The 13,509-nt window shown below is 37.2% G+C and overlaps 1 protein-coding gene across 2 annotated transcripts in view; it reads right to left on the bottom strand.

Moving 5' to 3' along the window:
• Positions 1–13,509, bottom strand: part of Umad1 (UBAP1-MVB12-associated (UMA) domain containing 1) — a 164,184-nt gene that overhangs the window by 138,157 nt on the left and 12,518 nt on the right. For both annotated transcript variants that reach the window (XM_055612756.1, XM_055612757.1), the window contains exon 2: positions 12,795–12,945. In XM_055612756.1, the coding sequence (XP_055468731.1) occupies positions 12,795–12,876 (82 nt within the window). In that variant the 5' untranslated portion in view covers positions 12,877–12,945. The remainder of the gene's footprint in view (positions 1–12,794; positions 12,946–13,509) is intronic.

Below are 13,509 nucleotides of genomic sequence, written 5' to 3'. Positions count from 1 at the left end.
GGCCATACCTCCTAACAGTGCCACTACCTGTAGACCAAGTATTCAAACACAGGAGTCTACAGGTATTCAAACACAGGAGTCTACAGGGCCATTTTTTTTTAATACTAATTACAGTTTATTCACTTTGTATCCCAGCTGTATCCTGCTCCCTTATTCCCTCCCAATCCCACCCTCTTCTACCCTCCCTCCCTCATCTCCTCCTATGCCCCTCTCCAAGTCTACTGACAGGGGAGGTCCTCCTCCTCTTCCTTCTGACCCTAGCCTATCAGGTCTCATCAGAACTGGCTGCATTGTCTTCTGTGGCTTGGTCAGGTTGCTCCCCTCAGGAGGAGGTGATCAAAGAGCCAGCTACTGAGTTCATGTCAGAGACAGTCCCTTTTCCCCATAAGAGGGAACCTACCTGGAGAATGAGCTGCCATGGGCTAATCTGAGCTACTCTTTTAAAAAGAGTTTAAAATTACCACAGTTTTACTTGAATTATACATTAATGATTCTCAAAATATCAGATTATAGTACTTTCTAAGATAACAGTAAACATTTTATTTTAAAATATTTAATATTTCATTATAGATTGTACTATACATCAAAAAGAGAGGTAGCATATATAATTTTAAGGCTACAGGATTCTTAGGGATAATTTTCAGCATTTTTGTTTGTTTTATATATTCAAAGTAATTGAAAGTATATATATTTATTGCTGAGAGAAGTCAGTAGAGCTACCTAATTAGAAAAATACCCCAAAAAGCCAACACTATATTTGAACCAGTTTTAGTGGAAATGTTCTCTCCACTGTGAGATGCCCTTCTCACCTGTAGGATTCTTTTTATTGCTAAAGCTGCTTAAATGTATCACCATAGAAATTTAATTATGATTTATACCTGTTACAAAAATATGCTAATACATCCAAATACATTTTAATAGTCTCAGTTCTGCTATATTTAAATGCTTTCCATGCCCTAAAGGTATGCAGTTTCTCTCAACTCTTTGGAGGTCCCCAAGGTTACAGGACCTTGAAGTACGTAGAGTTCAGTGTGGTACAAAATGGTATTTCTCAGGTAGCATTTTCCTGTGCAACTTCCTGAAGTCAGGGAGAGGCACTGCATTGCCAATACTAGTTATGAGGTAGCAATGACCATGATTTTGTGATTGGGGATCACTACAACATAAGGAACTCAGCACATAAAGTCTCACAGCACTGGGAAGGTTGAGAGTCACTCACTGTGCTATAGCACTGAGACTTACAGATAAAACCCTATGCTGAAGCTGTTCTTCTGCATCCTTGGACATCTGTTCTGAGAAGAAGAGAACACTCCATTCCCTAGTCTAATATCTCTCATTATGTCACTATCTCTATGGCTTCATTTTAGCTTTCCAGTTCTTTTATAGGCAATTAGACCAGTCACGACACCATTAGATCAGAAAGGTTCTGCCCTGATGGATGAATTAATGATGTAATTGTTTGGAGTAGATCATAGAAATGGGTTCCTGATTATTATGGTTTGGACATATTTTAGTGACTGTTTTTTTAATGTGTGTGGATGTTTCACCTTCACTTATGTCTGTGTACCACATGCTAGTGTGGTACCAGGAGACACCAGAAGAAGTCATCAGGTCTCCTGGAACTGGAGTTACAGATGGCTGTGAACTTCTATGTTGGTGCCGCATACTGAGCCTGGGTCCTCTGTAAGAGAGCCGGTGATGCAGAGCCATCTATTCAGCTGCCAGGTTGGACAGAGTTTAAAGATTTATGTGCTTAATGGCTTGATTCCAGGAATAAACTAAATGGCACTGAGTGGTGGTGGACCTTTACAAGGCCTGATGAGGGCGATTAGGTCAAGGCACCTCCTCCAGAAAGGATTAATGTTTACCTCTCAGGATACTTGCTCTAGGACCAGGTTATTGACTGTGAGAACAAATGAGTATAAAGAAAATCTGGCTTCTTCTGCTCTCTTTTTTCCTTTCCCACCATGTGTCATCTTTTTCTTCCACATGTTCTTGTGACCACTTTGACATGAACTATTACTGTAATATCTTCAAACATACTGTGACTCAGAGTATATTATAAGCCTCTGAGCTTATAATAGACGCTATGGCCCAACAGTTTATGTCAGCTCAACTCATGAGCCTGATAAGGCCTTTTTGACCTCTGCAATTATAAGAAGTAAATCCCCATTCTTTATAAATTACCTGGTCACCAGTATTCTGTAATAGCATCACATAACATAGACTAAGCTACCATCTTTGTTTTCTTGAAAGTGCTTGGTCAGCAAGTAGAGAAGGCAGCATTGGTCATAGTTGTTAATGGGGAGATAAGTCTAGACCCCAAAGAAAAGTGGCCTGGGTAGAAAAGCCAGCAGTGACATTGGGAATTACATGCCTTGTTTTGTTTTTTATTCCCCAGAGCTAGACAGTAGAAAGCTACCTGAGGAGAGAAGAGCTGCACTGGTGGAAGTCAGGAAAAGCAGATGACTGTGTGCATGAACTAGCTGCTGTTTGCTGAGAATTCATATTCATACAATCTTGCAGGGAAATTAAGTTGAAAATATGCACTAGACTTTGGCAAAGCAGGTTTTCTTTCCTTCGGTAATTCCACTTTCAGTTATTTATCTTTGAAACGAAGACAACTGCAGCTTATAAAGAGGCTATATTTAGTGTTTCTCTTTTGTGTATTTGATATGTCTATACTTTAGTAGCTCCTGAAGGAAAGACATTAAATCACAGATCACATGACTATAGGTGATTGATTTAACTTCTGCTTGTTAATGTTGAAGTTGTATGTCTTACAGATTCTTTGTAAATGCTTTTAATTCTCTGAGATATTTATAGCAATCCTTATGAATCTTATTTGATAGACTTAAGTTATAATATAGAAAAATCTCAAACTTTTCATTTGTTCTGTAATAATTTAATAGTCTAAAGACTTTCCACAGATGAAAAATGTCTTGGAGAAGCCAGCCAGTATTTTATTAATTTTTCAATGTTTCAATGGATGTTGACAATATTTATTCCCAGAACTGCTTTATGAAACCAGAACTTGTAGTCTTAATCATTAAGGTCAATTTTTTAGCAAAGATTTCACTATATTTTGAAATGTTTATTTCTTTGTATTGGGTTAAACCAATTTATGCCATTTATTTTATGATAATTTTTATTACAATTTCAATAGTTTAGCAATTTTATAATAGGAATGTTGTTTTATATTCCTTTCCTTAAATTAATTTGCAAGGTAGTTCTGTGAAATTTTAAGTTTAATGTTCTTTGAATTTATGTTTATCTTGTTTGTTATTATCATGTGTATGCATACACACATTTCTGATGTGTCCATGCATGGATGGAAGTTAGAAGGCTCCAGCCTCCAGGCTAACTAGTCCTCAAACTTCCTGGCAATTCTCTTTTCTCCACCTCCCATCTCACAGCAGGAATGCTGGGAGCACAGGTATACTCCACTGCTTCCAGCTTTCTGTCAAGGGTTTCAGGGATTTCAGGTCACCAGGCTCTCCAAGCAAATACTTTTACTTACTGAGCCATCTCACCTGCCTTGAAGTTTTAATTTTAAATCTTTATATTGCTACAAATTACAGTGAAGTACATGTAAAATCTTTTCTCTATTTAGCATGGACTGCTTAGTTAATTAAGTTGAAATCACATGCTATTTTAAAATGACAATTATTAAAAATATCTTTTTCCACCTGAGGAATGATACTTCTTTCTTCATTTTATTGTTTTAAAGTTTTAAATAATTTATAAAACGTGTGTGTGTGTTTTCCAATGTGTGCATAGATGTGTACATGTATGTACATGGCTGCATGAGCACAGATGCATATGTGTACATTTGGAAGCTAGGGGTCAACCTCAGGTGGTGGTGTCAAGAGTCACCTTGGTTTTAAGTAGTCTCTCTCTAGTTGTTGTTGCTCCCTGAGTAAACTGGGCTGCCTGGTCAGGAAATTCCAAGGAAGCTCTTCTCCCCAGTGTTGGGATTACAAGGAAGTGCCTGGTCTTTTTATGTGGGTGCTGGGGATAACTCAGGTCCTACTGCTTTCTTAGTAAGGAGGATGTTACCAGCTGAAACATCCTCCAAACCTGTGAGATCTTTGTCTTTTTTAAAATTTAAACTACTTTAAAAAAAATTCTGTATGTTAGTGTATGTATCTGTATAGTGCTGTTGTGCCTGGTGTTTGAGGAGGTCAGAAGGAGGCATCTACATCCCCTTGAGCTAGAGGTGTAGACAATAGAGAGCCACTGTATGAGTCTTGGAAGTAGCAAGTACTCTTAACTATGAGCCATCCCTATAGCCTCTGTGAGATCTCTTTTAATTATTGCTATCATCAACAGATCTGGACTGTCTAGTAATACTTTTTTGACTTGAAGGAAGTTATTTTTTCCAACTTATTGGACAAATTTTAACTTAAAAAAAAAAGAAAAAAGAACAAGACTACCTTTGGTGACCTTCTATACCAATGGGGTAGCACTGTTAAGTAATTGGGAATTTGTCTGTATCATATCAGAGCATTCCTAAGAAAGATTTAAGCTTAGTTTACCAGTGGAGAGAACCATTGTTGCTCCCTGCCAAGTAAGTAACAGTTTGTTTACTTGTCATTAACATTTTCTTCACCACAGTTTATCTCATACAGAATTCTTAGACTCACCCAACTTTGGGTTTTGATTTATAACGTACAATAGTTATGCTTCATCAGATAAGAGTGTGGAGGAATCACCATCTGCTAACTTTGGTCTCTCTGCCCTTTTGTAGACTAAAATAACTGTTAATTGATACTGTCCAATTAACTTTTGTCGCAAGCTCTTCAGCCATGCCCTTTTCTTGTCACTTTTATGCAGAAAACTTCCCGAGTGTTTAGTCTCAGACCAGGAACACTCATGCTCTTCATAGTCTTTGGCATTTGCTTCCAAAACACATTCAGTTTTTCTGGCAGTGGAATTTATGCCAACAGGATCTGACCCTCCTGTGCACCTCAGTACTACCATCAGTAGTAATTTTTGTTCTAAGTAGACATGGCATTTTTTCTATCTCTTTGGTAATAAATATGTCATCTTTAGATTTTTTACTTTTCTACATCTGTCTTCGGTTATGCTTAATCTTGATTATATTTTCAACAGCATTTTGTACATTATTTTATAGATTTAAAAGGCAAGGACAAGAAAGATTGATAGGAACCATTGACCTTTATATGGGACACGTACAGATGATATTAAAAAATAACTGATTTATATCTTTTTTTTTTTTGCCCTGAAGGTGATGGTAATCTCTTTAAAAAAACTTTCATTACATTTATGTAAACTTATGTATCTTTGCATGTATGCTTGTATGTATTGAATGTGTTTGTGTATATGACAGCATGCACGTGACTATATGTACATATGTATGTATGTATGTATGTATACATGCATATATGAGGACCACTGTGGGAATTGGTGATCTCTTTCTACCAATGTGGTCCTAAGGATTGAACTCAGATCATCATGCTTGGGAGCAAGTGCTGTCTCCTGCTGAGTCATCTTGCCAGCATGAGATTCACTCTTTTACAGTCAAGATGATCTGGTATCTTTTGTTGTTGTTTGAATAGGGCTTTGGTGTGTGTGGTGGTTTGAAAAAGAATGGCCCCTGTAGAACCCTCCTCCATTGCTGATAGGAATGTAAATTTGTACAACCACTTTGGAAATCAATCTGGTGCTTTCTCAGACAAATTAGGGATAGTGCTACCTGAAGATCCAGCTATATCCAAAATATGCTCAAGTACACAACAAGAACATTTGCTCAACCATATCCATAGACGCTCTATTGTTAGTAGCCAGAAGCTGGAAACAACCCAGATGTCCCTCAGTTGAGGAATGGATACAGAAATTGTGGTACATTTACACAATGGAATACTACTCAGCAATTAAAAAAAAAAGGAAATCATGAAATTTGCAGGCAAATGGTGGGATCTAGAAAAGATCATCCTGAGTGAGCTTTCCCGGAAGCAGAAAGACACACGCGATATATATGTACATATAAGTGGATATTAGACATATAATATAGAATAAACATATTAAAATCTGTACACCTAGAGAAGCTAAGCAAGAAGGAGGATCCTGGGTAAGATGCTTCTTACAGTTTTTTTTTTTAACAGTAGAGATTCTGCACCTAAGATTAACTGAAAATTTATAGTAAGTAGTTTATATATTTTTACTTAAAATTTACTCTTATCTGTTGAGGAAATAAAGAGGAGACTCTAAGTAAAATGTACAAGCATGAGTATCATATCAAAGTAATTCAGGTAGGGTTGGAAGAGTTTGGAAAGAGTATAGCTAGTGACAAAGCACTTGCCTAGAAAGTGTAACGCCCTTTGTGTGATCCCCAGCACAGAGACATACAACTGTTCTTTGCATCAAGAATGGTATACACTTTAATGGCATACACAAATCATATTGTTAGCTATGTAGTAACTATGCTGAATCAGTGACTTACAGGAATCACTGTAAAACTTTTGGAACTCTAAGTTTTAGAGTTTACACTCCAAACTTATGGAAGGACCTGGTTTTGTTTCCGGAGCCTGCCATTTTTAGATACATATGCTGAAAATACACTTTGCAGCACCAAAGGAAAACTGGAACCCTTAAAATAGTTTGAAAGATTACTTGAAAAAGTTGATAACTGTGATAATCAACCATTGTTTCTGCTCTTAGTGCTGATTTAGTGGTTATTATTGTGTATCAATCTGGGAAGCCAAGTGGTACAGTCTGGAAAGATCCTGAAACTATATGCAACATTTTATGGGAAAAGAGTTTGTAATAGCAACCTCAAATTCTCAAATGTCTGTTACTCTAAAAATGCCAAGGACTATCTTTTAGATGCTAGATTGTTTTATAATCCATATGGGCTGTGGCATTCTATTAGTCAGCTTTTTGTTCCTGTTGACAAGTATGGGAGAACTCAGCTTATGAAAAGAAAAGGTTGTTTTGATTCAGTTTTGGAAACAGTCCATACTAGGCTGGTTTTGTTGCTTCAGGTGTGTAATGAGGCAGTACATCATGGTGGGAACATATGGAAGAAAATACCTTCTAGCTGGAAAGTGAACAGGAGGAAGACGGGGGACTTTCCCCTACTAAATAAGCATCCTTGAGAACACACTATCACAGCAACCCAGTTATCTCCCCATGCCTATAGCTATATTAGAAATATGACTGCCTTGTATTTTTAAATAAAAAGTGAAAATAAAAAAATTTTAGATGTTATTCTGATATATCTGTCACACGATCTCACCTAAAGACAACCGAGATGCACTACAAGTGCACAAAAAGTCACAGAGCACTGGGAAAGTGCACATGTGTAATCAACTTAAACAAAATGCTTCCCAAATGCTCTGCTGCTTTAAAAAAGAAAAAAAAAAAAAAAAAAGAACTGTTTCCAAATGCATTGCATGTATAGACAGACTTCACTTGTTATTATTATGAAGCTTTCTGTTCTTTACTAGATGTCTGGTTAGCCAAAATTTTTGTGGTCTCACTTTTTGTTATTTGTTTATAGTTCAAGTGAGGCGGCAGAGAAACTATAACTTCATGTTTTATTAGGTCTTTCTCATAGTGTCTTAACATATTATTTGAAGGTGAACAACTACTAAATTGTAGAGAGTGAACTATAGTATTCCTTAGCCCTGCATGTCCTCTGCAATCATCTACAGGGGGAAAAATTGCTACCACTGGTATCTCAGCCGAATACCAGGCCCATTTAATCAGAACCTAGGAATAGGCCCCAGTACAAGCACATTTTCCAAGTGCTGCCCTAATGGGAAGAATTAGAAATATAGATTAGGGAGGGAGAATCCTAATTTGCATTTGAGTCAGCCAAATCCACTGGGCCCCAGAAAGAATGAATGGCTTCCCTACAATTGTGTAAAATACAGTTAGCTCTGCCTCTCTGTGTAGTTGGCATCTTTTCCCTATCCTATACAATTAAGCTCCTCCCGCTCTATACATTCCTAAAGATAGAAAAGGCAGTCCACCCCCACATGGGGATAACATCCTGAACTAAAGGAACTAAAATGATGCTGCATTATCAGCTAGACCAGAATTCAGTAGAAATGAATGTGAAAATTCCACCCGTCACACACAGCTCCAAATTTCTTAATGGGACTATAAGAACGTACATTACATAATGAAGTTAAAGGAAACATCCTAGTACATTTGCTTTGGAATTTAAAGGTCAAGCATAAAAACATAAAGAGACAATTATGTTAAATTAAATGTATTTGAGTTTTTCTGGATATTACAAGGACAAGAACAAACCACTTTTTAAATTCATGAACACTGTTTTTTTTTTTCTAAGATCTGCTCATCTGTTTTGTAAGAACAGGAGTTAAAGTAGAAAGCACATGCCGGAAGCCTGTTTAGTTTAGCTGTTGTAACTAGAGCCTTTGGCTAGACATAGAGTCAAAGTTACTTACTAACCCTATATTCTGTGGAATGTAAGATTTCCCGTACACAGCTAAGTTTTCATTCTAAAAAACAAAACAAAACACAAAAACAGAGATGAGAGACTATTTTTTAAAAGTCCTAAATAAAATAAAAAAATAAATAAAGTGGTCTTAAGTGTATGTACATGCTTTGATTCCCGGAATGAGAAATGCAATAGTAAAGAACCTTCAAAACACCTGATTACCTTTTAAAAATCTGATTTAATCCTTAAGCTACCTAAAAGGGGGAAACTAAGATACGTTTTTCAATATCAATACTTAAAGATGAAATTCAAGCTACTATGAATTGTTAAAACGGTTTTAAAATTCACTTTTACAAAACAAGTAGCCCGTTGGAAAGGAAACTATGAGTTCTTGTGCCCTTACTTTAAGAAGTACCTGCATATGCTGAAAACTGTGGTACATTTCAGTTGTACTCTGTCCCAGTTCTTTGTGACTCTGTGATAGTCTGCTTGCCCAATTCCTTTCTGCTGGCTCCAAAATTACATTCAATATTGGATCAACAATATTAGTGGAGGCAACAACAATAACCTATATTACTTCCTTTCATTTTATATCCTATGATTTTGCCATTGCTGTTTTCCCTGTTTTGGCTATAACATAATAAGCTAATATATGCCTTTGTCTTGGTTTTGAATGGAATTATATGCCAACATCTAGGCAATACCGTCTCCTAATTTAAAATAACTACAAGGTTGCACATTACACTAGTAAATTTGTAATCAACTTAAAGATAATGTGTTAAAAGTACAATTAAATGTGTCATAACAGAACAAGGCCCTGGTAATTACAAACAGTGCCATGCTTCCTGGCTTTTCAAACAGTAGCACAAGACTGTGAAAAATCGCCACCCAGTGATGGAAATGAAAACTGCAATTTGTTTTTGTGTAAAATGAATACCCTGGAGGATTACTTCAACTTCATTACTGAATGAACTCTTGCCTTCTTATGTGAATACACACTGTTACACAAGGGAAAAGATTTTTTTCTACTAACTCCATCGGCTCCCTTTATTCTTATTCTACATACTCCTCAATCTACAAAGGCCAAAAGCTTTAGAAATCTTAGTGAGGAAAAGGCTTTCTATTAACATGAGATAATTGATTGCATATGACTACTCTACATGTTCCTATTATCAACAAAGTGCCTTGATTTTGCGTGGACATCAAATTTCAACTTAACATTAAACAAGAATATTAGCGTAAAGGAAAGGGTATTCTTGGATGGAAAAAAAAAAAAACAGAGGATGCCATTTTTTGGATTTAACAGTATAATTTACTGTGATCTTTTAAGAAACAGGTTATAAAGGCAAATAAGAATGCAATCTAACCAATTCTGCATAGCCCATATTGGCAGAAAAATTGTTTCTAAGTCATAATACTTTTATCATTTAGAAGCTGGAAGATAAAAAAAAACAAAACAAACAAACAAACAAAAAACTAATCTCCTCCATCCCCATCATAGTCCTATTTCACATGATAATTAAAAAAAAAATCTTTTGTGGATATATACTGAATGGTTTTAATGAACATGTGCCCCAGGTTCATTGATCCCCAGTAGGTGGTACTGTTGGGGAAAGTTATGGACATGTAGGACCTGGAACCTCATAGGAGCGAGTCCTGAGGGATTTGAGTTTCCAGCCCCATCTGACTTCCAGTTCTTTGTCCTAGATTCCTGTGTAGTACTAAAGAGGTGAGATGTGACCCTTCAGCTTCCTGATGTGGCCTCAGGACACCTGCCTTCCCTGCTGTTAAGGAAATCTAGTGCTCTGGAACCATAAGCCCATATAAACTCTTTCTCCCATAATTTGCTCTTGGCTGTGGGCATAAAAGTAACTTGTACATATTCTAAGATACATGAATATGTCACCATGTTAATAAAATTATTAAAAATATTTCATGTATATATTTAATATATCTTTTCAAAGTATTTTCATATGGTATGCTCTAAGACTAAAACAGATATTACATAAAAACACTACAAAAAGGGGTAATGTACCAGAACAACAACAAAAAAAATATTAAGGTTTGTCATTATATTTCTTAAAGATAACACAATATTCCAAGTAACTGGTAGGACTTTTATCAGTAAACTTGGTTAAGTTCATGAATACTGACAATGTTTCACTACGAACATTAATACCATGAGCCTTCAACTTCCATAAAGTTAGTTTCATATAATAATTTGAAAATATCTTAGTTACTTAAAATATTAGCTAGCAAACAGTGTGAGGTAGCCAAAATAAGAGCCAAACTTAATGAAGAGTCATACAATGCTACATTTTCCTTTTTAAAAGCATTTTCATGTTTAAAGGATAAAGTACACAATTTAAGGTTTGTCACTTAAAAAAAGCTTCAAATATCACTAATGGCTTAGATTAAAACTGAGGACATGGTGAAAACACTGAAGCCCTCTCTTCTACCTCTTTGATATGTACAGAACATTATCTACTGTCACCATATTGTTAACAGGCATCACAACTTCATATGCCTCTGTTTTATATCAAGTAAAAAAAAAAAACAATTAAAAATGACAGCGCAGCATTTTAAAACTGCAACAGTACAGAGACTAAAAAGATAGGCTCCGGGATCTGATTACCCAGGCTAATTCCAACTTTGCTTCAAGCAAGGTGAAACCCTGGAAAATAAAGTCCTCTCTCCATGGTGCCAGTACCACCCCACTTACGGGTTATTCCGGGTACTTGATGCACATTAACTCATGCAGTTCCACGCCACCTCCACTGGATAAGTAGTGATAACATGCTCAGGGACACCTCAGGTTGTTAAACAGCTTCCTCAAGCTGGAAACCCTAATATACTGTGAAGCTGAGAGGTCAACCCAAAGGTTCTGGTTGTAGAGTCACAGCATTCATATCTGTACTTAACTCTAAACCTGTGCAGTACTCCTGAGGGGGAAGCAAGATGATGTGACAGAGGAAAAGAGAAATGAGGCAAGAAATGAGAGCACAGAGATGATACTGAGATTGACAGCATAAAACTTGAGGAGAGTTACTAAGCCCACAGAACAGCAAGTATGCAAAGCATGCCCCTCCCACTTATGCCCCCAACCCACCCCCAACACACACACACACACACACACACACACACACACACACACACAATCAGTGAAGCTAGAAGTTCTGCATTTAAAACCAAACAGGGTTAGCCAGACAGAGGTCTCAGCTGATAGTTCCTGAGAGACAAGGAGGCCTCAGCTGAGACCTGTTGGGTCATTCGACCATGTAATATCGACTACACTACATGGTTTATTGTTTTTCTGGGATTATGACAGGAGTGATTCTTCTCCGTAAGTGTCAAACTGCTAGACATATGGAGACAACATCAATCATGCTTAGTCCAAGATGGTCCTGGGAAAACTTGCTCAAAACACAGCATGTCAGCCTTTGAGAAAACATATATCAGAGTGTGGATAGAGCAAACAGAACAGCTGGTACTGAGTTTATTAGAGTAATTAAAGTCTTGGAAATTTCCTCATGAAATGGCAAATCTGGAAGGCTGTGAGACTTCCAAGTCTCAGTCAAAGATACTTCTCACTGCAGTCAGTCTTCCTTGGAATAAGAAAGGCGGCCCACATCAGTGATCTTTACCTGCTGAGGTAGGAGACTTGCAAAGCAGATACCTGCTAGGGCAGTTGTAAGATAACCAACGAAATATCTGCCCAAGGCTACATGATAACAGAGACTGTACAAAAACCAGAGCCACTTCACCCATGGGTGGACCTTGTCTCTGCTATTCCATACTGGCAAACTGATGTGGTAGAAAGTAAAAGATACATAAAAAGCTCTAGAAACTATAAGTGTGCCACTGTCATGCTCTTTAAATGAGTGAATGGTAAGAGAGAACAATGCCGTTTCTAATTGTGTAAAAACAAACAAAAATGAGTAAAGTCTTTAAATATGTCTTAACTTTATAGAGATATTTAAAAAAATAAATACAGAATAGGGGTTGGAAAGCCAGACTTAGCTGGAATAAATTCTTCAGAGAAGAATATATTGCCAAAGCCCAGAACACAATGGTTTCTAGGAGGCCTGAGGTTTTCTTAACTTTTGCTTTTCAGCAAATTCAGGAGGTGAGAGGAAAAGCAAGAACCACCTGCAGCTTTCCAGAAACTATCATGGGGCTGACAAAGCCTTGCTGGCTGTCAGGCACAAACTCCTGACAGAGCGAAAGGGAAGGTCAGAGAAAAATCACACACAACTTACTCTGAAATTAGAAGCCACAGTTCAGAAACATAGCATATAATCACCAACTAATTTTTAAAACAAATCATTTAATTAGGATTGTGTTTCCTAAAAAGACTCACCTAAGAGGACAAAGCCATCCGCTTCTGTCTCTGGTACCGAGGGCTTTTTAGATTCCGCAGGCTTTCTGAAGAAGTGGAACATTGCTGCTGCTGCTGCTGCTGCTGCTGCTGCTGCTGCTGCTGCTGCTGCTGCTGCTGCTGCTGCTGCTATCTGAAACAGACATTCTGTATGAGGCCAACTCAGACGGGACCAAAACTTCTGCCCTTCTCGGTAAAGAGCCTGTCATAAAGGTAGCATAGTAGTAACTCCTAGGAATTCCACTGCCAGACTTAAAAGCATCAAACTTTCTTTAGAGATTAAATGATAAGACGTATAAATCAAGATACATCTGTTTACAGTCTAAAATCTGTGCCCTGGAAGTTTACAATGCGACCTCTTTCAATTTCTGAAGATTTAGAAGAACATGTAGGAAAATACTCCATTAAAAACTAAAATCAACAGATAACACTTGAGTCAGAGAACTTGGCAAACCACACGATAAACATTATTAGTTTGAGGGGAGGAAAAACAAAAAACCAAAAACCAAAAATCCCTTGTCTGGGCTTCTTCTCTGCCATACTTAGCTGAAGCCTCAGACAGCAAACACCACTTAAAAAGAAAAGGAAGGAAGAAGCTTCAGACATCCTTTCCCCTGGTTACCTGCTTCAGGCAACTGTGCAGTACCCATTATAAAATTACTGCCAACCCCAAACTCCCAACTGTACAGATCTTGGT

This window comes from Psammomys obesus, unplaced genomic scaffold (assembly GCF_907164565.1).
Source record: "Psammomys obesus unplaced genomic scaffold, mPsaObe1.curated_primary_1811, whole genome shotgun sequence".
NCBI classification, from domain to species: Eukaryota; Metazoa; Chordata; class Mammalia; order Rodentia; family Muridae; genus Psammomys; species Psammomys obesus.
This window is presented reverse-complemented; position numbering and strand designations above follow the sequence as displayed.